Genomic DNA, 27172 nt, shown 5'->3' with positions numbered 1-27172 from the left:
AAGAGGAAAAATAAGGGGAATTTTTCTTTTGTTCCATTGTTCTTGGTCTTAATGTCAGTTCCAACAACTTGGGTGACAAAGATAAGGAGGATGCTAGATGCTTCAGAGATAGTGAAGGAGGCCAGTTTGCTGAGTAAGAAAGCCACTGTACCCTGGGCAAGGCTGACTTTAACTTGTCTACTCTTTAATTGGCGTGGCCACCTTATCTTAAAAATGTTTGTTCATTTGAAAAGATGTCATGATAATTAAGAGAGAGTTTGAGTTCTGTTTCAGAATATCCATACAACTGAGGCCGAGGCTTTTCTGTTTTCATCTTTAAAAATAGAGTACAATACAAAAAAAAAATACTGATTTTTTTTCCCCCAAGAAACTATCAATAAGCACCTCACAGATTCTCAGGGCATTGAGTCAGGTCAGTATTTATGTATTTAGTTTGTCAGAGACAATCTCTTTTAAATATATACATTGGTATATTTGTCAATGAATATATTTAAAAACCCAATCCAATGCCTCATTTCACAGTTAAAGACACTGAGACCAAAAGGGTGGAAGACTAGACTAAGCTGACGTGGCTACGCTGTGTCAGAGTAGAAATGCTGCTCTAGGTTTTTAAATTCCTCATTCAGGGCTCATCCACATAAATTTAACTTTGTCTAATAAAATCCCATGTCATAAAATGTAGCTTTTTTGATAGTTCCTTTTTTGGATCTCTTCTTACCTTCAGAATGTTTTATGTCAAAATAAATACAGCACTTCAGGGCAGGAAGTGTATTTGAATGCTGTTTCTTAAAAATAATCCATTTTTTTAAACTGACAAAAATGTATAAAAGTTTTAAGCAACACTTACCTCAAAATATCATCGATAATAATAAAAAAAAGTCACACAGAAAGGAAACCATAAACAAAACAAAAATAACCTAGGGACTGGGAGAAGATATTTGCAAATGATGTGATCTACAAGGGCTTAGTTTCCAAAATATACAAACAGCTCATACAGATTAATAACAAAAGACAAACAACTTAATCAGAAATGGGCCAAAGACCTAAGTAGACATTTCTCCAAAGAAGGCATCCGGATGGCCAGCAGGCACATGAAAAGATGCTCAACATTGCTACTTCTTAGGGAAATACCAATCAAAACTGCAGTGAGGTACCACTTCACACTGGTCAGAATGACTATCATCAAAAGGTCTAAAAATATAATTAAAAGCAATTAAACTTAGGTGCCCTAAAAAAACAAGTCTAGAAATAGTAAGTGCTGGAGAGGGTGTGGAGAAAAGGAAACTCCTGCACTGGGAACTCCTAACTCCCTCCTACACAGTTGGAAATGTGAATTGGTGCAGCCACTGTAGAAACACCAGGAACGTGTGAGTTTTGGTTGCTCCATATCCTGTTGGGTGTGAAATGCTATCTCATCATGGTTTTGATTTGCATTTCCGTAATGCCTACTGATGTTGAGCTTCTTTATGTTTTCTTGAAGAGTTCTTTATATATTTTATATTCAAGTCCTTTATCAGACAGGTTATTTGCAAATCTTTTCTCCCAATCTGTGATTTGTTTTTTCATTCTTTTAACAGTGAAGAGAAAGAACTCTTAACTTTGATAAATCTTTGGTTTATCACTTTTTATTTTGTGGTTTGGGATTTTGGTGTCATATCTAAGAAATTTTCACCTGATCAGGGTCACAAAGATTTTTCTCCCATGTTTTCTTCTAGAAATTTTATAGTTTTAGTTTTTCACATTTAGGTAAATGATCTAATTTGAGTTAATTTTTGTGAGGTATGAGTCAAGGTTCCTTTTTGTGTGTGTGTGCATGCAGATATCCAATGTTTCTAACTGCTGAAAGAGTAGACTTTTTAATTATTGTTAAAATTTCTTTTAAAATAAGTTAGTTATTGATTTTTATATTAAGATTATTCTCTCTCAGTTAAATAATTTCATTATTTAAAATTTAAAGAAAACATTGCCTTAAATATCCTAAGCTTTAAATTGACTACAATTGATATATGAGTTTGACTTTTCTCTCTTGAAAAAATTTTCTATTTTTCCTTAGCATCAGTGAGTTTCCATATTTATAATAGTGAATCAAAGCATAGTAATGTCTGAGAACTCAAGTTCCAAATTCAAGAAGTTTCCTAGAATTGGAGCACACAAAAATGAAAACTCATTATATCCTTGAAAATTGAGTAATGAAAAGTGTGGCAAAAAATAGTAATGCAGCTTCCCTAAGCAGAATTAATTGTTCCCCCTTCTTTTCCCATTGTACTTTGTTTTACTTCCATTGTGGCTCTTCTTATTTTGTATTATAAATATTTCTTTCTGTGTTGGTCGCTTTCACAATACTAAAGGGCAAAGACTATGACTTAGAATTTTATTCCCCAGTGCCTAGCAAGGGCCCAGAACCCAAAAGGCAGCAATAAAATGTTACGTTGAACAGTGCAAAGGTTTTTTAATGTGAGAATTACCGTGTACTAGTTGAGTGAGTGATGATATATACAGATTTTATGTTACCATATTTCAGTGGTTCAGTAATATGCAAAGGTATACATCTTTTCATCTTTTGACATTTTTGAAATAGGGATGCCTCTTCAATTGCTGTAGGCCAGCAGGAGGTAGGATGTGCTTGTCACTGTTGGTGCTAGCCAACCCTGGTCAAAGTCCTTCATGTTGTACTTAAGTTGAGTTCTGCACACTGTTGGTAATACATGTGTTGAACATTACTGCCTTCTAAAATGTCTTCAGAAAGATTGCATTATGATTCAACATTGAAACAAAAGTTGTTGTGTAGGCAAAATGGCATGGAAACAACAGCAGGGAGTAAATCTGATATTAGTGAAGCAAATATGTCTGTGTCTGCAAGAGCTTTTGCAGACACTACAAAGTAAGGAATGAGAAAGCATTATATCATTGAAGTTGGCAAGAGTTTTTTTTTAAGTGGTATATAAAACAGTGGTAAGATTTACAATTCACGGCACCTTAGGTTTGATGAAATACAGAAGTTTTGTGCTTTGTGGCCTGCCTAGGAGGAGAGTGGACTCAAAACTATTGTTTATTGTGTTCTGAAAGATGGAAGACATGCTGAAGAAAAGATCATGCTCACATAGAATAAAGAACATTCTGAAAATTAGATATTTCAAGTTATCTTTCAAGCATTTAAATTAAAAGACTGAAAATCAATTGATTGATTACTTAAAAGCCAAAAAGACACAAGGTACTGGCTAGTAATCAGTGTGGTTTTATGAAGACCCAGTTCTATCAATTCAACTTAATTTCTCTTTTTGAAAAAATATGTGCTTTTTAGACAAATAATAGGCCTTAGGGAAATAAATCAAAAGCGGAACTTTTGTTTCAATTTTACATGACATTATTAACGACAAAGTAGGAAGATGGGTGTGGATCAAGCAACTGAGTGAATGTTGTTCCAAACATAGATATCGAGTGCTCAATAGCCTCTAAAGTATTTATTAAATTTGACTTGTCCATCTACTGAACTTATTGACCTCTTCCTTAGTTCAATTTTCTGGCACCTCATAAGTTCATAAGAGAAATACAAATGACCGTGGTAAAATTGATGTATGTTTTGATTAAACATGGATATAGTTTTAGCAATGACAGTGAAAGACAATGTTCTGTCTTACGAGGTTTAATCTGCTCTCCAGGTAAGGAAGCTGGAGAAATGACATTTTGAGGTTTCTTTCAGATACAGTCTATTGCTCTACCACCCTGAACTGATCTCATCATACACAAAATTGTGATAGTTCATATTTTTAAAATCAATGGCTTGCAATAAGGTCTAAAATATAATCTAATAATTTAATATAAATTAATATTATTGTGTTAGTATTTAGAATTATCTTATATATTAAGATATAAAGTAAAATCTAAAATGTATCAAGACACTCAAAAGTTCTTTTTCTGATTGCTTCGTTTTTTTAAAGATACTTTTTGCATTAAAGAGATAATAATTATCCAAACTTTGAGCTTTTACCTTGTTTGTAGTTGCCAGTCATGGTAAGCAGTGTATTATTAATTTTTCACTTGAGGCATGCCACATAATAGGGGAATGTTCTTAATCTTATGTCATATACCAAATTGGTATTATTATTTCTTGTCACCTTTTATAATTCTAGCATGCAATATTAATTCTCAAAGAATGCAAATAAATAAGAAACTGCAATATTTAATTTATATTCAGATTTATATGATGATTCCAAAGTTAATCTCAACATTTTGCACTATATTGAGGTCACTGTATGCTGGTTATAAAGATTTCTCGTTGGAGGAATGCTGGATATATCAGTTCTTTTGCTGTATTTGTACCTTAAGTAAATATGGGACAAACGTGAATTCTTCCCTTCTAAGACAGTGTTAATTCTACTGTATGGAACAACATAGAATAAAGTTGTTGTTAAATACATTAACTGTGCCACATTCTAAGTTATGACTTCGTTGCTTTTGTCAAGGTCATCAGTGACCTCCATATTCCTAAAGCCTGTGATGAATTTTCAATGTTCTTACATAAACTTCAGCAATATTTGTCACAGGCAGTCATTCCCTTCTCTTGGAAACAGTTTCTTCATATCTTCAGGACAGCACACTCTCCTGATTTTCCTCCTGCTTCCCTGGGCTCTCATCAGTCTCCTTGCTCTCCCTGACTTCATCACGTTGGGGTGACAGGGCTCATCTTACTGTCCTCTTCTGCATCTGTGCTCAGTCCCTTAGAAAAGCATTCTTTTTTATTTGCTTTAAGTACCATTTATGACTCTCATATTTATAGTTCCAGCCCAGAACTCTTCTCCAGATTCCACACTCTTATAATCAACAGCTACTACACATCTCCACTTGGGTGTCTAATAGATGTTGCAATCGCAACGTGCCAGAAACTGAACCCCAGTTATTTCCCCATCTCAGTTAATGGCAGCTCTATTTTTGTTGCTCAGATGACTCCTCTTTTTCTTTATACCCTCATCCAGTCTGTTAGGAAATTGTGTTGGTTCTACTTTCAAAATATATTCCAATCTGACCAGTTCTCACCACCTTAATACCCTAGACTAAGCTACCATCATCTCTTACCTGGATTATTGCAATAACCTTTCAGCTAGTGTCCCTGTTGCCATCCTTGCCCTCTTATGGTCTTTTCTCAACACAGCTTACAGAGTAATTATTTTGTAATGAAAGTCCAGTGATGTCACACATCTGTTAAAATCCTCCAGTTCTCCGCTTTACTCAGATTAAAACCCTAAGTCCTTATATGTGCCTACAGGGTTCTACACAGTCTGGCCCCCTTGCTATTTTTCTGATCTCATCTCCTACTAGTCTTCCCCTCCAGCCTTACAAACCCCCTTCCTGTTCTTGAAATAAACTAGGCAGCATCCCACTTCATGGCCTTTGTACTGGCTGTTCCTTTTCCTGGACCACTTTTCTCAATATCTCCATGTCCATTTCCTCATCTGCAAGGCTGCCATTTACAATTCTCACTGAAAGTCACTTACAGGGCACCTCCCAGGGTTGCACATTGTCAACCTGCCCAGTTCTGTGCTGTGACTCTGCCCATGTGAAGTCTGCATAAATGTCACTTCTCTGTGAGGCCGATCCCAACCACCCAATTAAATTTGAAGTCACAAAAGTTGGCTCTTCTGATCTCACTTTACATCCCTCCTCCAGAGCACTTAATACCTTCTGATATACTACTTTATTGACTTACTTGCTATTTCGATTGTCTTCTTCCCCTCACTAGAATGTAAACTTCAAGAGGGCAGAGGTTTTTGGTGGTTTTATTTAGTCTCTACGTTAAATGCCTAGCACAGTACCTGACACATAGACACTCAACAAGTGTTTGTTGAATAAATAATTCAAGGTATCTTGGGCTTTAAAACTTATTTAAAATAGAGGAGAAGGATGATTAAATCAATGAAGTTTTGAATTAATATGTTTTATCAGATATATTTATTAGGATGTTAAAACTTCAGTTTTTTCAGGTTTTATCTTTCAGCTGAGTATGCCCATATGTGCTTTATGCCACAGAATCCATTGCTTACATTTAGAAAATTTGTTAATGTATTACGAAGTGAAGTTTCAAGTGATGACGTCACTTGGCAGCTATGTTTGATAAAGCTTTCCAAGCCTAATTAGCATCTGTGGGTCTTTAGCAATTAAAATCCCTGTATGTTAGTTATTGATTAATAATAATAGTATAGCTTGCTTTGTGGTATACTATAGTAAAAATGAGGTTATACAAGTGCAAATATTGGTTAAGTCATTAACATCATTAGGGAATTAAGCTACAACAGTTTTTGTTTTGAAGTGGTTGAGTAGTGAGCTAGGAGAAGTGACATTTTTATGTATTTTTATCACGACTTCGTATCCTTTCTGTACGATGATGACACAGCCAGTGTTTACTTGTAAGTAAAAGGAGGAAGAGTTTTTTTCTTAATAATAGGAAAGAGGGTTTATCAGAGAATTTGAAGCACTACATTATCAGTACTGTAACAGCCCTTACTAATATCACATACACATTCAAGCCTCCATTGAAGTGATTTGGGGAAAGGAGTTGGATTACCTTCTTCACAGTTATGATGCCAACTTGGAAATTGGGATCTGTGTTGATGTCGAAGGCATCTGCTCCATCTCCATCCACAATGGTGTACTTCATCTCCGCATTGATTCCTTCATCCAAGTCCTTGGCAAACACTCTCCCCACAGTAGAGCTAACTGGAGCTGATTCCAACACACTCATCTGATAATGTTCTGTGAAGAAGAGTCAGAACACGCAGTTTTGGTAATCTGTCATTATGAAAAAACGCCTCCTCAGTGTTACATCATATCTGCCATACAGTGCAAAACATCTTTTTCTTGGTCCAAAAATTAAAACTTAAGTTTTACAGATGCAAAACTGAGATCCAGAGAAGCTGAGCAAACATTATTGGGTCATAGCTTGTGCCGGCTGTTCAGTAAGGAGAGGCCAGAATACCCTGATCATGATCCTAGGAGTGGGACAGGGTAAAACCCCAATTATTTCTCATCTCAGTGAATCTACCTTCAGAGTGGTAGGAAGTACCTTGCTTTCCAGTCTTGTAGTCCTTCCTAATGAAATATTTCTCCAAAAATTAATATCTTCTGAGAAAGATAGAAAAAACATTGTGGTCCCAAAGTGTATATTTATTCTGTTCACATTTCAAATGCCCGCGTTTTCCTTCGTGGGCTGGCCAGTGTGCTCAGTGCCCCTCTCTACAACCACCTGCCCAGATTTAATGGTTAACCAGTGATATCTACAAAGGAGGACCAGCCATGGAGAGCGAGCTCCACCAGTTTCCTGTGTTATCCATCAATGCGTCCTTGCACCTGGGACTACCTACTGGCAGCTTCTTTATGGACAGACCCCTGATGTTTTTTGTTCTCCTCTTTTTCAGAATAGAATACACTCAAATCTCTCGCAAAAGTGAGAAGCTCAAAGCCAGTAATGTTCTCCTTTTCAATTTGACATCCTGAATTCACTAATTCAGTTCATTTTCATCCCCATGGAGTTGTGTTTTCATTAATTTACCTTCTCTGCGGCTAAACTGTTTGCCATTTTTCATTATTTTGTCAATCATAATGTGAATGACTAAATAATAAAATCACACAATTTTTCAGTATGTACATGGTCTCTCTTATTCTGTTATGTATTGCAAGCTGTGGGGATGTGGACCTGGGAAGCTTGGGATGTGAGGGCTCGAGTTTCACAAAGATTAGGGGAGGCTGACAGCACCCAGGTGGCTCGCAGCACCCTCCATTGTACGGGAGAAGAAACGATGACTGTTCTTTGCTAGTATAAGCCAGGAAATTGTTAGTTTGCACTAAACAGGCAGGCATTTGGATTCCTTGATCTTTTTACTTCCAAAATTGTTGATGGGTTAGACTTTGCTATTACACAACATGTTTGGGAAGAGCAAACCTGTATTTGCCTATAATTTTCTCCAGGAAGCCTATGTGTTTAAACAGACATATATATACAATTTCTACATATATTAGCCTGAGGTCTTGATATTCCATTATATTTGGTTCACTTAAAGGTGATTGAGCTTGTTCAATGTAAGATAGTAGGTGTGTCATTTTGTCAGCATCTGATAATCACTTATGATAGCAGTTGCGAAAAAGACGGAAAGTGAGATTTCTAGAATGAAGAATCAGAAGATTAATAATGCAGAAGAGTTCATGCAAGGTTCGTTATGGAATAATGAGATCATTTAAACTTAGTTTTAGCAAATAGAAAAGGAAAGATTTAATGGTGAGATAAGAAAATTTAAAAGTCCAAAAATAATGACTTTTAAAGGAAACAGATAATGTGTGAAGAATGCTTGGAGACACAGAGATGACTTTTATACATTTCCATTTTTCCTGTGCAGCATAATCCATGCTTCCACTCTATTCTAGATTCTCCATTATTTAAAAAAAAAAACGTGAAAACTCAAAATGTGTGCTTTAGAATGGGGTTAAGATGTTGGCTTGTAGGGCAGATCTAAAATCCCAGTTATCATTGTATTGTGTTATGCTCCTGTGAAGCGACCATGTGTGGGGAGATACAACTTTCCTGCAGTTACATCCATATCTACATACTTAGGAGCTATGTAATAACTTCATTCTTCTTCTCTTTTTACCTTCATCAGAGATACTGTCTAGTGTCAAATTACGAAAGCCAAGTAGGATAGTTTAAGCCTGTTCAAGAGTCTGTGGTCTACAGTGTGCGCCATGTGAGCCATTCATGAAATAATGAAGATAGAATTCACAGGGTCAGCAAAGCAATTAAGACACCAATCCACATGGCATGTCATAAACTGTTCCATGACACATTACTGCTCCATAACAGTGACCCAATCAACTTAGTAACCTACTCATTTGCACCACTTGTGAAGTGCTTATCTAGTATCCCGTCTTGTAGTTTCATGAAATTTCATGAGGACTTTGTGTATACCAGTTGGATGAAAACATTTGAATTCTCTTCCTGTACTTACATGGATAAAATAAATGGTTTACATGATCTGGCTGATGCAAAATGTATCTGTTCAACTGATGATCTAGTTTGGCTCTGTTTTTAGTTTAGTTGTTTTGTTGAACCTGATTCCCCTGGTTAAGTCTCACTTGGAACTGTGTCTGCTGCTGTCACTTCTCCAGCTGCTCCCTTTTAGGCATCTGCTTCTCAAATTCACATCTCCATTCCTGGGCTCTATTCCACAGTCATAGTTGTATATTCTACCTTCCTTAAGGACATTCAATCTGATTGTCCCGCTGTCACTTTATTTTCAAATCTGAATTTGTCGTCTTCCTTCCCTGCCACTAGTTCCATTATGCATCCTCTGTTTCTCTCAGTAGTACAATTCTTCTCCCTGTTACCCAGACTTAAAACATCATTGTCATCTTTGACTCCACCCTCTGCTTTGGTTCCTTTAGCCAAGAAATCAAGAGGCTGAAATCCCTCTTTTGTTAATTGTCCAACTCCACTCCTTCTGCCATTTCCTTACATCCTTATCAGTTCAAATCTGGACCACTCTAAATGCCTCCTGATGGACTCTCCTGCTTCTAGTCTCCACCCCTGCCAACCAGTTCTGTACATGGTTATCAAATTAGCCTTCCTTTATGTCTCTCACTTACTCAAAAACTTTGCAGTGACTTCCATTAGAAATACAATGCATCTGAAACACTAAAGAGCAGGTCTCCATTTTAGGGATCTTTGAAGACAGAATTACATTTGCAACTTTATGTCTAGGTCTTTATATTCCATGCCTAGAATGTTGCCTGAAACAAGTATTTTTTGAATGAATGAATCGCTTCCTCTTTCTGAAATGTTTTCATTCTTCCTATTTGAATCCTTTTTATTCTTCAGTCCCCTGTTGAACCCTCATTCTTTTATGAAGCCTTCATTCATCTTAGTTTATTGTGAAGGCTTCATTCTGCACTAATCAAGCGGCACACAAATACTGCTACTTGGTTAACTTTTGATGAGTATCAAGTATGTTCTCCCCATTTGGATTTTAAGCTTCACAGAGGCAGGGACTGGGTTTCAAGCATCTTGTGCCCTTCATGCCCAGGGCCCTTGCAAAGCAGGCACTCAGTACCTGCTTGTGAATTGATTGGTTAAGGTGGTCAGATGGGTCACTGTGTTCACCTGTAGTTTTGGCTTAGTTTCTCCGCATGCATTCTCAACAAGGGCAGTAGTGCATCCTTGGGGGCAAAAAGGATTCATGTTAGGGAAGAGATGAAAAAAAATCTTAGACGTTACAATGATTTCTGGCTCTCTAAATTTCATCCCTAACCAACAAAACCTTATTCCTTAATATTTAATTTTATGAGGTGGCAGAGTAGGGCATGACAATCAAGAAAAAAAGGTCTAAAAAGGCTCCATAGGGAGGTGATAGTGAAAAAAGTGAGGAACACTGGTGGAGTGCTATGGGAAGTTGGGGCCTACAAGGGAAATGGTTATGTGAGAATTGCATGATAAATGTTGGGAAGGAATCCATGCATAGTTGAACTCAAAGAGGAACTCAGACTGGCCTTTGTCGTTCACCTCTGTCACAGGTGCGTCCCTCTGGCCTGAGGTCTGTACTCTCATTGCTTAGGTACTCACTCTGGGGAAAGCGGGGCGGGTTATCATTGACATCCAAGAGCGTGACGTTGACCGTTGTGGTCCCAGCTAATCCTCCGAGCTGCCCTCCCATGTCCTTGGCTTGGATAATCACTTCATAGTATTCTTTGGCTTCTCGGTCCATATTCATGAGTGCTGTCCTAATTACACCTGCAGGATAGAAATGACTTTGTTTTTGAAAACAAAACCACAAGTCCAGTTTTTAAGTCTGGGTTGTAAGCTTTTCCCTGGTGCCCTGTTAATGCCTTGATGGGAGATGCAAGTCCCCTGTTTTATTAAATTTGAGGTCAGAATACCAGTTTCTAAAAAGTGCTGTGCTTAAATAAAGGGTGAATAAGTACTATTTCAGCAGGAAGAGCCTGGTGGGCCGATTTCCTCCGGCAACATTCCTGAGCAGGAACAGGAGGTGGCAGCAGTGGTTCTCGGACAGACGGGGGAATGGCGATTTCAGGCTGCTCTGTCTCACCAAAGAAAACTGGGGCGTTGGGGCCAGAAAACAAAGCCTCATAAGTCTGCAAATCTGTGATGGGAGATAACTCTCCTTCAGCTCTTTCTTTCTTCAGCCCTTGGAGCCCTTGCAGTGGGAATGGCTCTTCTTCAGGCAACTCACTCCTAGTCTGCCTTCTCCTGCCTCCCCGGTACCTGTAAGCAGGGTTGGAATTCTGATTTGATTTTCCTTTTGTTATGTGTCCATTCTGTTTTATTAGGTTCTGCTTACCTCTGTGCTTCACCGCATTCCACGAGCTAAGACGTGAAAGAAGCTCTGTGAGTTGTTTATTTTTAACACACGCACGAGATGAACTTCCCCAGACAGTTACGTAGCAGCGTTTCAGTGTGATGATACGGTTTCATTTAAGAAGAAGGGTCTAAATCAAAATCCTGGGAAATGTGTTGTTTTGATCCTGCCAAAGATGTGCGGGACTGTTTTATCTCCCTTTTAACCTTCCCGCTTAGAAAAGTTGACTTCTGTACTCTCTAGGCAAAGATTAAAGGCTTGTTTATTGCAAGTTTACAACATGACCCTTGGCTAAAAAGACTTTTTGTATGCCAAGGGGAGGAATTGGGACCCACAAACCTGTCTCCATTTTAGTCCTGTAAGGTATATTTTGCGTTATAGTAACAACATTCTAAAGTGAAATATGCAGCATTTTCTTTTTTTAAATACCCTATGGGCATGGCAATAACTATCTTTTCATGTGTTTTTGACCTTAACACTATAGATGCCCCGTGGGAGCTGTCAAAATAATGTAGCGTTCCTCTTAGGATGTAAAGGACACATTACCCTCTTCCTGTCTATATTTTTCCTCCCTGTGGGCACCCCCTCACTTTCCCTCCCTCCGTTTGTAGAATTGTTGAAGTTACTGTTTTATAGAAGTCCCTAACTGCAATCTTTTTTCTTGCCTCCTACTAATTTACACGCCCTCACTTCCTACTTTTATGATACAATTTTCTGAATGCCTGGTTTCCCTGAGGACTTCTGAAAAAAATTATATCAGGTTGCTAATAGAAATGTGTTTTTTTCTACTTCATATAAAGGAGTGACTTTGAGTGTTCGGCATTGACTTTACCTCTGTGTTTGTAAGTTTCTTTACTCAAGTTTTTTGTTAATTACTCTTAGGTCCTCAATTTATGTAAAATGGGGATAACAACACTTCCATATATTGCACGAGTTCACAAGATTATTGGGAGGCTCATATGTGGTAATATTTATGAAAGCGTTTTAAAGGGGAGAAATTCTGGCACAAGTACAAGATAATGATATAATTGCTCTGCCCAAGTCAGAAGTATTAAAGGGACTCCTTCATAGATAAAACAGAAATTCTGTAGTCAAAGCTCTCGGGTAAAACTGAAAACAAGACCAAACAAGACAAAACCCCCAAAACCAAATTGGTCTGCTGCTTGTCTGTTGATTTGTCCTTTTCTAGCACATTGTTCCTTACCCACCCAACTCTAAGCTGTCCTCCCTGTGAGAACATCCCACTTAGCACCTCCTTTTCTGGGGGCCACATCCCATGCTCTGTGCTCTCTTCTCCTCTCATTGAAACCTGTCTGTCCCAGTGTCCATTCATTCTGGCCTTCCTCTCTGCTCAGTGCAGGGTGGTTCAGTGCTAAGCACATCTGAACGCACGTCAGAGGACTGACCTACAACCAGAAGCACTTTGTTAGGTCTCAGCTCCCAATTTCCTTATCAGTTAAGTGAATGGTGATGGACTGGATGATTCCCCTAAGGCTCTTTCTAGTTTCAAAATCAATGATTCTAGTTCTGTACTAAGCCCAGGTTAAATGCCAATCCTCTTAGATCTTGGAATTGCAAAAGACTTTTCTCCCTGGGAATAAATACAACCATAGAATTTTTTGAAGGCTAGTGAGGAGGTACTTTTGTGAAGGCAGTTCTTTTGGCCTCTCCAGTCAGACCCTATACGCTGTCTATGCATCATGCTGCTCTTACCCACAGGGCAGTGCTGGTTTGTTCTCTTAATCCCAAAGCTTAGAACAATCTTCTCTAGTTAATACACTCCCTGAAGAGTTCTTAAAAAGGAGAGTTGGGTCTGTCATAAATAGCAGTTACAGATTATTAGAGAATAAAACAAACAGCTCTGACCTGACTGTGAACATCACATACCTGTTTTGGAGTCCACAGAAAAATATGGCTGGCCCTGGAGGATGCTGTACACCACCCGGGCACTGTTCCCATAGGTTGGGTCATCAGCATCTGTGGCTGTCACCTGGATAACAGAAGTCCCTGAAGAAGAGAGATGGTGGAAGCCTGTTTAAGTTGAATGACTAAAGACTGGATGCAATCCCAAATGGGCAACTTTAAAACATTTGCAGATGTTATGTCTGCTTCCTTGGGGCCTCTTTCTAGGTCAAGTTTCTGTAACTGCTGAGTACAAAAATACCTCTTTAGTCGGGCTGGGAGTTATTTGTGTTTTAAATTCTTAATAACCGGTAGGGACAACACAGCCTTTGGGCCCTTCATTCCTCTTTTGATAATACCGAAATGCTTCTCCCTTATGAATCAAACATTGTCTGTCTGTCTGTCTGTCTGTCTATCTATCTACCTACCTACCTACATACCTATCATCTGTATTTTCTTTTGCTTTTTAAGAACCAGAACTGAATAACAATCCTAGGTTATTATTACTATTATTTTGTACTGTGGCTGATTTCAGTGTCTAAGTAGCTTCCTGCCTAAGGACTTGGTTGCCATTTTTGGTACAGTTTTGTAACTTGTGAACTGTTCTGCATACTCTCTCCTTCTCCACGTTTAGACAAGAAGAACTTGTATAGAGGAACTGCTGTCTGTGAGAATCAGTGAATCTCCGCCTTACCCACTGGCGACATCTCTGGCACAGTGGCGACATAAGGTCCATCTGGGAACTTGGGCTCGTTGTCATTAATATCTTGGATTTTAATGATGAACTCTGACTCTGGCTCCATCGGTCGGCCTGTCCGCCTGTCCAGGGCTTGAGCCCTTAAAGTGTACTGGGCCCTTTCCTCTCGGTCAAGCCTCTGGATGGCGTGGATGTCTCCTGTGGTGTCGTCGATGGTAAATACGATGCCTGCGCCTTCTCCTGAGAGGATGTATTTGATGGATCCATCCCCCCTGTCCATGTCTGAATGAAGCTGGGGAAAAAAAGCACCAACACCTCATTTATGGACACAAACGGGTGTCATAAATAAATTAGTTTTTAGTATGGTCCACATTTATGATCTCTTTTGAAACAGGAAGATTTTTTTTTCACTCAAATACTTAAATTGTCTGCCTAAAAAGAACTAATATGCATTGAACATGGTTGCATCAAACAACAAATACAGGTTGATGAATAAATGAAGTTTCTCCACATCACTCCTGAACTTAGTACTGTTTTTTAAGTAACTCTCCCTGAGACGTATACGTGGAAGGTGTGAGTCCCAAGGTGACAATAGGAGCAAGTCTAACAAGGAGAAATCCAGCATTTCCATTTAAGTAAATAAAAAAGGACAGGCCTAAATATTTTAAAATTTAAAAAGTGTTGATATAAATTAAGTTTTGGAATTGCGAAAACTTTATGACAATTCAAGTTGGCTAAGCAGCTGATGAAATTGTTAATAAATAGGCTGCAGCCACTGTACTGGAAATGCTCAGTGACTTCTGGGGGCTCTTGAAATTCTCTCAAGTCCATAGTTTCATTCAGTAGGACTACGTTTGCTTATGTTTCACGTATCAAAATGGAATTTTACTGCTGGTTATTGTTCTTTGCATCAGTGTATCTCTCCTTTTGGTAGGCCCAGTTCCTGGCCTCTTAGTTGAATCACTCAAATCTATATGTGGATGGTTGTTATGTTAGGAACATGCTTTTATCTGCTCTTTCAACTATGTTTCGTCTCAGATCGCTTTGTAATGACTGTCAAAATGAGTCCCAGGGTACTGTTTTCATATTAAGCCTAGAAATAAACTCCATCTCTAATTATAGACAGTGTATATAGGTGAACCTTGGAATTCTGTGCTATCTTATAACAGTCTTGCTCTATGGGGGCAACAAAAATTAGTCACACTTAACCACCTCTAACTGTTGCTGGGGTTAGCACTTTGCATAGTTCAGTGATGGAGTTCGTGAGATTTAGTTTATAAAACAGACAACCAGTGTTAGGTTTACACCACAGAGGCAAATGTATCTGGTCTGAACATGATCCATGTCAGTTATAAATTGAGTGCCCTTGACAAATTATTTAATGTTTATAACTCTCAAGTTCCTCATATTATAAATGTAGAGAACAATATTAATTCTTACTTGGAAGGGTTGTTGGGATCATTAGAAATTAATATATGTAAAACACCTAGCACAGTGTCTTTCCCATAATAGGAACGCTTTAAATGGGGCCCATTATGTTGATGATGTATGTGCACAGAGAACAGGGCATTAATATGCCCAGCTCTTCTCCACTCCCTTCAGATCCCCAGGAGTGCAGCAGAGATGGCAGAAACAACCTGTTGGCCTTTTTATTAAACGTAGCCCACTGGTAAAAGCTGGAGAAGGTTGCCTGAAGCATTGCTGGGACAGTGTTAGCCTGAGGATTAAGTGGCACGGACACTAAGAAGACACCTCAAAGTGTATTCAGAACATCCTCAGACAAGGATGGGTTTGGAGGTTGTGGCCGGCTTTGAGCTGATCTCCAGTTGACTCACAGCCAAATCACACAGGCAGCGATTCTGCTGCCTGGAGGAATTCAGCTGTGTCTTATCTAGAGAAGGAAAATGAGAACAAAACTGACCAAAAAAAAAATGCTGTGGATTTTTTTTTTCTACTTAAAGAGTTCTATTTGGAATATAAAGTTCTCACATTTCCTTATTCCATACACAGTATTATTTTTTTCACAATCCAAGTCTTCTATTTAAGCAGCCAAAAAAGCAGAGGTGCCCAGCTCTTATTATGTGGAATAGAAAGCCGTTTTATTTGGACCTGGCCACAAAGAAATTAAAATCCATTCCATCTGGAACTGTTTTCCCGGGCAGGAGAATGGAATTGAGAGGAGGAGGACAAGGATCTAAAGATTTTTTATATTAAAAAAAGTATATACTTACGTGTGTTTACATATATATTTGTCATCTAAAAACTTTTGTCCTATGAATCCTAAAAAAAGGTAAGCATCCTTGTGATCATCATGGGCCAAGTTTAAGTGCTCTGCCCATGGCAAGTACTTAATAAGTAGCAGAAGGCTAGAGAGCATTGCTGCTGTGGCAGTGTTTCCATTTCCTCAGGAACAACCTGGGTAGCTGATGTCAATGGAGTCTGGGCTGTATTTTGTTTTTGTCTGTACTGGGAGAAGAATTTGAGGAACTCTCTAGCTTGTGAGTTCCTTGAAGTCAGAAGCCATGTGACTTTGATCTTAGTGTGGGTCCTCATGTGTAGCAAATGCTCAGTAAAATTTTATTGAATGAATGGTGTAGGGTGTAGTATTAGGGTTAAAGCTTTTTAGTGAAATCATGTTACTGTTGTCTTAAAAGAGTTAGCAAGCATCTTTCAGGTAGACTCTGTGTATGTGTGCCTGTGAGCAAGAAAGGGGCAGGGGGAGTGAGAGGACATCCACAGAGAAGCAGGAGGGGCTTTGTATGAACAGAAAGAGCACCAGCTATGAAAAGGGCCAGGATCTGCTTACACGGAACTGATTTCTGAGAAATACATCGTTGACCCTTGAACTACGTGGATTTAAACTGCGAACGTGCACTTACATGTGGATTTTTTCAATAGCGAATACTACAAACAGTACTACGGGTGACTCTCTGGATGCAGAACCACAGGTACAGAGTAACTGTGAGCATGGAGGAATCGTGGGTATGGACGGAGGGCTGTCTTTGAAGTTATACATGGATTTTCCATGGTACCAAGGGTCAGTGCCCCTAACCCCTATGTTGTTCAAGTGTCAACTGTAATTGTATCAGTTCAGGGTCCAGTCAGGGAACAAAATCTACATCAGCTGTTTTAGCAGAGAGACTTTACAGTGAAGGATTGAAAGGGAAAAAGGGAACATTGATGTATCATTGGAAAGATAGTAACTCCAGGAAACAGCTAGTGCCCCTCTGGCTTGGGGCCTGGGAGAGCAGAGAGCAGAAGTTAGGGCTCTGAGGATCTAGATGTTTGGAGGAGACTGGGCTGGAGGGAGACCTCTGAGAAGGGAGTCCTTCCCCCTGGGGCTGGGGCTTCAGGAGTTTAGAAGAGGTGCCCCCAGCACCCCCTCCCATAGAACTGAGACTCGGACTTCTGAGAAGGGGGTGCCATCCATCAGTGCTGACATTTCTCAGCAGGTGTGATGAGGTTGGTGCTGCAAGTGTGCAAAGAATCCAGAAACTGGCATCAACTGCCTCCTCCCTCTGGTTCTCATTCTAGTACATTCTCCTGTCAGAACCCAACAGGAGCTGGTTGGAAAAGGAGAAATTGTGGTTTGCAGTGTCCCAGCCCCAGCATCGCAAAGTGGATTATAGACCTGAGAGACACTAGCTTAGTAACCAGCACCGTAACGTGCATGTAATATTAGGGCTTACCGGCCATAGAATACACATGTGGTTGCAAAAATTGCAAAGGAAAGATATTAACAGCTTTTCTCCACATCACTCAGCAAATTGGCCCTGCAATAAAAGTATGTTTTATGTTTATCCATATTTAATTCAGCTAACATTGACTGAGCACCAGGTCTTCAGAGGAAGGTAAGGAGCTTCTGGACTGGAGTTGGCACACACAGTTGTGTACATCTTGGGAAAACAGTTTTGTTATTGTAGACAGAATAAGATGGGTGGATATCCTCCTTGTCCTAACAACTCTTTGGTCTATGAGGTTTTCAGCAAAGGAGTAGTGAATGATGGGAAGTACATGAAGATTATGAAAAATGTTAAGCTCAAGGGTGACTTTCATTCCTTTGGCCATCTTTCATAGGGCCTCGTATAATTCCAGGAATGCAGTTAGTGCTTAAAATTTGTGGTTAGACAGCTTCCGTGTAGTTGTTAACCTCAGCGTGACTTGGGACCACAGATTCGTGCACAGGCACAAGCTCTCTGCATCGCCCTCTTTGCATATGTCAATATAATCTAGCTTTACCTTGACACTGCCTCGTCCCTGGAAGCCCAGTGTGGATTTTATAAGGCCATACCAATTACAGCTGATAATTGTTGCCATACTCCTTTCTGAAATAAGCAAATACTCAGGCCAGCTCTCTGAACAGACATCTTGCAGAGCTCGAGGTGACAAGCTGAATGCCCCTCAGGGAGAGGAAATGTAAATGTAAGGTGGATGGATTCTCTTTCAAAAGAAAGTAAAGAGGAAGAGTGACTGCATAAGTGAATATCTAATTATCTTCTTCATGTGGAGGTGACATACCCAATCCAGGGTAAAAGCTTACACTGCTTGCTGGAGTGTTGCTTGGACAGGATGACACCCACCCTAACACCATTGACTATTCTGTGTATCTCTCAGGGCTAGATCTGAAGTCATGGCCATATGCAGGGCAACATAAAGGAAAGCCCGTGGCTTTGGTGTGAGATTTCCTGTTAACTTCTGTGTAACTTTGAGCAATGAACATAACCTCCCTGAGTCTTATTCCCTACACTAATTATCTAGGAGTGTACTTACCCCATAGCACTGTTCAGATGATTAAATGATCTGCTCTATGTGAATGTGACTGAGACATAGTACTGTGGTAGCCCAGAAAAATATTGGGTACTCTTGTCTTTCTGCATTTTTGTATGTCCAATTCTGTGCTGGGTACTAGGTGTTAGGGAAATATAGGGAAGGCCAGGGATGAGATCTCAGTTTCTACCCTTCAGAGAAAGGAAGAGGGCTCTAAATTTTACATACACAAAGCAATTATTGAATACAAAAGTATTTTGTTAAATTTATTTTAGCAGTAGCTATGTTTCTAGTTGGAAGAAATGTTTTACAGATATCAAGTTGCTAGAAATCTTTGGAATTCTGAATAGATGGAAGATGTTTTCATGATGAAAATGCCTTTAAGCTAGATCCCTGAGAAATTTGAATGTGATTGAACAGAGAGGAGGTGACAGCGTGTCCTGGGCATGGTGGTAGCAAGGGCACTGATCTGGGGTAGGGACAAATGTGGTGTGTTGTATCAGGGCCATAAGGAGACCCAGCTTGACTGAGATGAGGGCAAGATTTGAGAAATCCTAGGGGAGGGTTGGATAAAGGAGGAGGACTCATTTTCTGAAAGTCCTTGAACTATATGCTAAGAGCTCTGATAAGCAATGGAGAACTGCAGTGCTTTCTTAATCAAAGGAGTGACATGATGGAAAGGGTACTTCAAGGAGATAAATGTCCTGAGTCCCAGGGGGAGAGCTGGGAAGATTCTCCCTACGGTGCCTGCTTGGTTAATCTAATCATGAGGAACAGAAGGACCACAGTAGTTACAGCCTGGAGAGCATGAGGTGTATCTGAGAGAAACTGGCAAAGAGATATTGACAGGATGTAGAGACTGGTTGTGCATGAAGGAAGAAGAGAAGGAAAAGTAGAAGTCACAGAAGATTCACAGGTTTTGAGGCCGAGAGATTTGCAGGTGCATTAGGTATGCATTACTGAGCTGCTGAATTCCCATAGTGAACTCCCTGTACTATCGCTGCCACTACTACTACAGGGTAACGATGATTAAGATCTTACTCTGGACCACGTGCTGTGCTAAAGCACTTTACATGTGTTAGCTTACTTAATCCTTACTCCACCATGAGGTATTCACTAGTAAATATCTTTTTGAGCACTGTCTATGTGACAGGTGCTGTGTTGGGCCTTGTGAATAAAATGAGAGCAATGTCCTTGTCCTCATTGAACTCACGGTCTAGTCTAGGGCTTCAGACAATACACAAACAAATATATTTGTATATAAATAAACAAATAAATTAGATACTCTAGGTCGTGATTAGAGCTGTGAAAAAAAAGTAATGGTAGTGTGAGAGAATAACAGAGGGGCGTATGGTCAAGGAAGACTTAGATTCAAAGTGAGTCCGAAAGGATGAAGAGGAGCCAACCATGAGAGAAGCCGGGGAAGAGCATCTCATGATGGGGGAGCAATAAGGCAAAGCTTGGCAAGTTGTAGGAGCTGACAGAAGGCTGTGTCCCTGGAACATGAGAGCAAGGGCAAGAAAGAGTAGCATGCGACGTGGCGGGAGTCCAGGAGGAGGATCGAGTCAGAGAGGAATGGCCTTGTAAGTGGTGGAGAAGAATCTGGATGATTCAAAGGACAATGGGAAGACATCAAAGGATGTTAGCCGAATGATATGATCTGACTCACATTTAAAAAGATCGTGTGTGGAAAATGGGTTGGAAGGAAGGGTGGGTAGACGTGTTGAGATTGATTGGGAGTCTAGGTATTTGCACAGGTGAGAGAGAACAGTGGAAGTGGAGATGAGAGGAATGAAGGATTCGGGATTTCTTTTGGCATAGGACTAGCAGAGTTTGCGGGTGGTGAGAATGTAGGGGGAGTGAAAGAAAGGGAAGAATGATCACCAGGTCTCTGGTTTTAGGAACTGGGCGATAGCAATGCTGACTAACATTGGGAAGACTTAGGGCAGATGCGGTTTGGGAGAGAAAAGGAGAATTCTTTGCTGGATATGCCACATTTGGGAGACCTCTGAGTCATAAATGTGGAGTGGTAGGGTTTGTAAGTCTGAAGTTCAGACAAATGATCTGAGCCAGAGATGGAGGTTTTGGATTCTTTGATCTAGGGGTGGGATTTAAGACTGTAGGGATGGCAAATCTGTCCTTACAAGACCACCAAATGGTTGGGTCAGGGTGAGAGAGAGGACTGGCAAAGAGGCTGAGAAGGAAGGAGGCAAAACGGAATTGTGAAGGTCATGAAGCTGAGAGAAGAATGTGAGTCAAGAAGAGGGGACTAGGCAGTGTCCAAAGCCACTGTGCATAAAATGAAACCATCGGGTTTGGTGGTGGAGAGGTCCTTAGGACCGCTGAACACACAACTTCAAGGCAGAGTGGGGACAACACAGTACCAAGTGGCCAGATAACTGGGTTGGGAAGTGGGTGGGAGTTGAGGAAAGAGCTTATGTGGACAACTCTTGGGAAGTTGTGGTTCTCTTATCACCCTTATTAGACATTTGAGAAAACAGGCAAACAGGGCTTAGTGACCTGTCCGAAGTCACTCTGGAAGCAGTTGGCAGAGCTGGGTTTTGAACCCACATGTATTTGACTCTGAAACCCACACTTAGCCTCTGTGCTAAACAAGTATTTACATTATTTGAATGAATTATTTATTTTCTAATTAGTTCCTTGTTTCCCATTTTCTGTCACTTCGTTGCTTTCACAAAATGGTGTGTGATTAACATTGAAATAAAGTAAACACAGGAGAAAGCCTGGATTAAAAATGAAACGATAGATAAATCAAGGGAATTAGAGTATAAAGTTTATAAATATATTCATTGATCGTCTCTGACTATCCTAAAGCGCATGTTAGGATCTTCTGAAATGAATGTTTTATTCTTTTTTTTTCATTAAATTTAAGCCTCAGGCAATACCTGTGGAAATGCTTTGGAAAAAAAAAAAAAAAGCGAAAAACCCTCTACTCCTCCCTTTGCGTCCCTCAGTTTCTTTCTTCCCTGTCCTGTTTTTCCAGAGGCTGCTGCTGCCTCTGCGGGGACTTGAATGATTCTTGCAGGGTCCATCATTTTTCCTCCAGAAAATCCAATTCCTAGTTTTTCCCACTCAGAACAGAGGCAGGAACAAGGAGAGAAATCTTTCCTCTCTGACCGGTATCTGACACAGCAAAAATTAAATTTCAACTAACTGTCAAGTAACATGCTACTAGTTAAAATTGTTCTCAGGTCTCAGACTATGTGAGGTGTCATATCCAATTCATATTCGTATTCGATCTCAATATTCGATACCCTGATGATTCTCTTTGGCAGTTCTTACCTTGCCGACATACAAAGGGTCGGTTCCTGTATACTCTTCCAGAACAAAAAACTGGTTCCAAACCCAGCTCCTCTTTGTCCGCAAGTGTGACTGTGGCTTGTCTGACAGGAGCACTTCGATTTCGCCTGGCGGTGTTGGTGTTCCTGAGAGAACGGTGGTCGTAAGGTCCATCAATCCCCAGAAGTACAAGGACATGCCGAGTCCAAGCCAGCTCTTTGCATTGCTCATTCTACCAGAAGTCCACATGGGATTGCCAGGTTTTCAGAAAGTAAAGTCCAGGATGATAAAGCCACTGAACTTGAGTATTTTCCAAATAAAAAAATAATAGTTTATTGAACACTGATGCTTCCCAAATGAGGTCCTGATTGAAGTCAATCCGCTTGAAGTTGACTTCCTGTCAAGTTAAGGAAAACACAATGTGATGATGTCAGATTCTTTCCTTTGGGCTTGTGGCAAGTTTTTAAGAAAAATACCAGTAAATACTCAGTTTTCTACTCAACAGATTAAAGAGTCATAACATGTTACTGCTTTAGAAGTGCTTGAGTAATAAATAATATTTTGATAAAAAGAAGACAGCTTATCTTGGCATAATCAATCCCAAACCTTTAAATATGGATTTCAGAAGTAATAAACTAGTGAATAAATTTCTTCTCATTGGTAGCTGGAGGGTTATGCTGTATTATTGATTGGCTTGAATTAATAGTGTGCTCTTTGAAATATTTATGATCAGACAGCCTCCTAAACTCTTAAAAATAGCATTCATTTCCAAAATTTACAGCTAATAACTAATATTTTCATTAGCCCAACTGCTTCTCTTGGCTTATTAGAAAATCAAAATGAAAATCTGACTACTTTTTTGCTACCCACAATTATCTTCTGCCTACGCCATGTTATTGATAATATTAGGAATCTTGGACTTTATTTATAAGCACCCATGGATCACTTCTGACTTTAATCATTCTCTGGGCTCATGGTGGATTCAAGTTTCACACTCTACTGCTTCAGCTCTGAAGCACTGTTAGGGGCTGCTAATGTGACCTTTCTAGGATTTGAAAGGTCAGTTAATCATTATATCAGTCACAGTAGATTTCAAAGTGCTGTTAGTTACGTGCTGCTGTGGGCACGCTAAGGGAGTCTAGCCAACAATTTTTTTTTTTTTTTTAATCTGAAAGACTCATTTAGGCAAAGGGATGTTGACTTCTACCCTGATGTTTTATCAGTCAAACTTCTTTTTCTGCTATCAGGTCAGATTAGCTGGTGACCTCACTCCTGGACTACGACCTCATCAACCTTTTCTTCCTTTACTTTGGCTGGGTTTAATGAGGTGGCATAGCACTCAAGCCACTCTGTCAAAATGACTAAAATGTCTTCTGTGGGCTTCATATTTTCACTGTTAATGTGAAGAACTGCTATCACCCTCTGAGAACAGATGTGTTTATTTGGGGATTTCAGACCTATGCAGCTAAGCAGTGCTCCATTTCTACAAATGGTTTAGAATGAATGCATTGATGCTAACTCGATTACCACCTTCCACCTGTCCTCATCAGAACTCATTTTAGCTTCCTCTCAAATACTCACTATTGAAATGAACAAAAGAGTTTAAAAGATATCTTATAATCATCTCATACAATATGCCATTTCATTTTTGTATTAGAAATCACTTCAATGAGAGCTGATGAAGAGGCAAGAGCTGGGGGACACTATAGAATTTCTGTGACAGAATGGGAGGCTGTGCCTCTTACCAGTTCTAGCTCTAAAGGCAGATTGATTGTCAAGTAAAAAGCAAGCCGAGTGTGCCTTATTTAGGGCGGCGTGTTTGTTAATAAAGAACAATGGTGTGCTTAGAAGGTGGGTTAGCAGGTATTAGCAGTTCCCTTTCTCTTTAGGCTGGTAGACAGAAACCCAGCTCATGTTCCTCTGATTCCTTCTAAGGGGAGACATTTTGGAAGGAGGAAATTTAACCCAGGAGATGAATTAATGAAAAAGATTGGTGAGAAATAGCAATGCTGTTTTAGGGACCTCGAAGATGAACCAAAGGGCATTACCAAAAAAAAAAAAAACCTCCTGCCAGAATGAATACTGGGATTGGGATTGGTAACCACCATGGGAATAGCTCATATGTTGTGAGACACAGACTTGTCTGTAATTTCCCCAAAGAACACTAGACTAAGGGTCAGACACTTTGGCTCCTGGTTCCATCTTCATTATGTCTGACTTCTTCACTCCTATGAACTTTCGTTTCTCATCTGTTAAGTGCTGGACGGTGGTTCTCCCACCTCCCTCACAGGACGACCATGAGGGCCTGTTGGGATGCTGTAGGTGAAAGTATTCTGTAAATCACTAAGGTGTCAACTGACATTTGAACAGCAACATAAGGAGAAATTACCTGGGTCATGTATGAAGTGGGGGAACTGAGCCTTGAACGTATCTTGTGGGCACTTTTTGGGCCAAAATTCTGAAAGGGCCTAATGTATATGTGTATTATTTTACAGCTCTCTGCGTCTGTGATAAGTACTCTTGGGTGATATAGTCTGGCCCAGCCTAATTCTGTAATAACCAGAGACTGTTTTTTTGTTTGTTTGTTTGTTTGTTTTGATGAGGAAACTTAATGAAGGACTTGCTATTGAGAACTCAGTAGAATAGAGGAAATTCTCTTTTGGGGTTGCATTTATCAAAGGTAGAGCTCAAAATACATACTCTATTTAATGTATTTCCTTCAATGTGTGTGTTTCATATGTAGACATTTTGCCTAAGCATTATTTTCCATGGTTTTGATTATTTTCTGTGGCTACTTTTACATCTTGCTTTGAGATTCTAAGTGAGCAGCTGCCTCGTGTGTGTGTGTGTGTGTGTGTGTGTGTGTGTGTGTGTGTGTGTGTGTGTGGCGGTGGCAGGTGGGTGCAGATATCCTCTATCCTGCTTCCATTGGCTAAATTTTCAGGACAGCATGAGATTTGAAGAAATTTCAAGGGATTTTAAGACTGTCTCTTATATTCTCCTATCTCTTACAAACTAGACATACATTCTTGCCAATTAAACCTCCCCATCTTTACCGGTAAGTGTGATCTGAAGAGCTCAAGAAAAAGAAGGTGTTCTGTGGAGTCTTTGTGATGAATATTTTGTAGGCCATCCGGTTGCCTCAGCTTTCATGTCTCTTGCCCACCTTGGCTTCCTGCACATTAGCGCAAAGCCCTCACATTTTTCCCTTTCACGGGACACAAATAAAGTGTCTTTAGGATGTTTAGGACCTGTGGAGCCCTTGGGGACCCTGTCACAGCTCTAGTGGCCCATGTGCCCCATCACGTTCCCCCCGACACACCTAAAATTGCAAACCCACAGTGCCTGTAAACTCTTTCTGTGGTAAATAACTTGATGGCTACAGTTGATTGAAATGCACTTTATTCCTGCTTTCGCAGGGCAGAATGGATGAAAAATACTTCCTGCCTAACTTTTCAGAAAGTAAAATCTAGGTTATCCAATAGTTACATTATTCTTTTCACAATTAGAGCTGTTTATACAAGTGAGGGAAAAATCAGTTCTATCAGACATACTAACCAGTTTGCAATGATTATAAATAAAATAGTTCTCCTATTCAAGCTTTTTTCCTACAGGATAAGAATAGCAATGATGTGTTTGAAGGTAGGCTAATTGCTGTTGTCCTGATAAAGGAAGAGACTAATGTATGTATATATGTATATATAGACCCGCTTTGGAAGACCACATATGCCATAAGAAGACTACATTAGTGGAAATTGACTTCTGTGTTGAATGAGTCTTTTAAAAGTTTTTTTTCACCCCATCCTGCCTGAAGAAACAGCTTGTTAATGAACACAGTAGGAAGAAATTAAAGCTGTACATAAAAGTGTGCTCTCAGTGAATTGTTTATTTCATTACTTAAATTTGTTGTGATATTTAAAATGCAGGGGGAAGGGATGGTTACTGCTTTCTCCTTGAAATGAACTGGGCTTTTATGGTCTCCCTCTGATTTCTTTCTTCATTATTCCAGTTTTCCTGAGCTTTTGATGGCTAATAGAAGGACTACTCAGTAAAGCTCAGATGACATCTCTACAGAAACAGAAAGTCAGTCGCCTCTGCTAGTGATTCCCCCTGAGAACCAGGGGGTGTTTTAACTTTGTGATGTGGCCTCATGCCTTTACGGAAGAAAATACAGGCAGTGGTGCTGTGGTTTTAGGCAGCTAAACTTCTTAAGCTATCACTTTTACTTACAAAAAGAGCCTAAAAATGTACTTAAAAAGAAAAAAAAACTTTGCGAAGACCCTAGATATCACAGTGAAATATGACAGTGTACTGTAAGGTGCATCAACATTAAATCGGAATACAACTCAGTGTCACAGCAGCATCCCACCTCCCAGTCAAGCATCTCTCTTGAGAAATATGAACAAACCTGTTTTACTTAGGAGTCAAAATCCTTCAGTTTGGAGTACAGAATCCATAGAGAACAGGTGATGACATAAATTGGATTGAAAAATTCACATGATGATGGTATCTTTGGAATATCCACAGTTCACAGACAAGAAGATTCCCACTGGGAATCCCATAAAGAAAATATTTTCAGTGCTTCTGTAAAAAAAAAAAACTCTCAACATTCCTGAATCTGTATGTGTATGTCTGTGCTGCCAACCAAAGTCCACCACTGGGGATGTGTTTTGGAAATGGTGTACAGTATGGTTTTCTCTCTGGAAGGTGAGGCAGTTCTCTGACCGGAAGTCTTTGATTTGCTACAGATGTTCCAGCTCAATTTTCTCCTGGGCAGTCATTAAGTGAGTAGAAGCTCCAGTCTTCTTTTGTGGCTATCAACTCACCAGCCTACCTGAAGCTACCCATCTAAGGAGGCGACCAACCCTATGGAACCAGAAGAGGTTGTCCAGGTACTAACTAGGTTTTCTGGATTTGAGCTGTGCTCTGACTTCCACTCCCCTACTCCACATCTTACCTGCCTCATAACACTGCCTCTGACCCCAAAGTTAACATTCCTGAAATGGGATATATATGAAAATCAGTGTGTACATTTCGTGTGATCACATTTCCTCTCCCATCCCTCAAAGAAGCGGTTAATTAATTGATGGTCTGTCTAGAGTTGAAGAATTATGGTATTACTTTTTTTTTTTAAATTGAACAGAAGAATACC

At 39.7% G+C, this 27172-nt stretch overlaps 1 protein-coding gene and 1 long non-coding RNA gene across 7 annotated transcripts in view; one reads left to right on the top strand and one right to left on the bottom strand.

Annotated features, from left to right (window-relative positions):
- Window positions 1-27172, top strand: part of LOC105088992 (uncharacterized) — a 723199-nt gene that overhangs the window by 160703 nt on the left and 535324 nt on the right. For 2 of the 4 annotated variants that reach the window (XR_010378187.1, XR_010378188.1), the window contains exon 8: window positions 26769-26912. This is a non-coding gene — a long non-coding RNA (uncharacterized LOC105088992). Of the gene's footprint in view, window positions 1-11325; window positions 11432-13890; window positions 14469-26768; window positions 26913-27172 lie in introns of those variants that run through there. The other 2 variants (XR_010378193.1, XR_010378191.1) reach the window with 2 other exon arrangements.
- Window positions 1-27172, bottom strand: part of CDH20 (cadherin 20) — a 178216-nt gene that overhangs the window by 22433 nt on the left and 128611 nt on the right. For all 3 annotated transcript variants that reach the window (XM_064480386.1, XM_031441804.2, XM_064480385.1), the window contains 5 exons: window positions 22024-22417; window positions 13951-14245; window positions 13242-13361; window positions 10601-10768; window positions 6560-6747 (listed from right to left, as the gene is read on the bottom strand). In XM_064480386.1, coding sequence (XP_064336456.1) covers window positions 6560-6747; window positions 10601-10768; window positions 13242-13361; window positions 13951-14245; window positions 22024-22269 — 1017 coding nt within the window. In that variant the 5' untranslated portion in view covers window positions 22270-22417. The remainder of the gene's footprint in view (window positions 1-6559; window positions 6748-10600; window positions 10769-13241; window positions 13362-13950; window positions 14246-22023; window positions 22418-27172) is intronic.

The sequence above is a fragment of the Camelus dromedarius genome, chromosome 28 (assembly GCF_036321535.1).
Source record: "Camelus dromedarius isolate mCamDro1 chromosome 28, mCamDro1.pat, whole genome shotgun sequence".
Taxonomy (NCBI): Eukaryota; Metazoa; Chordata; class Mammalia; order Artiodactyla; family Camelidae; genus Camelus; species Camelus dromedarius.
The sequence above is the reverse complement of the archived record's forward strand: the minus strand, read 5'-3'. Positions and strand labels throughout refer to the sequence as shown.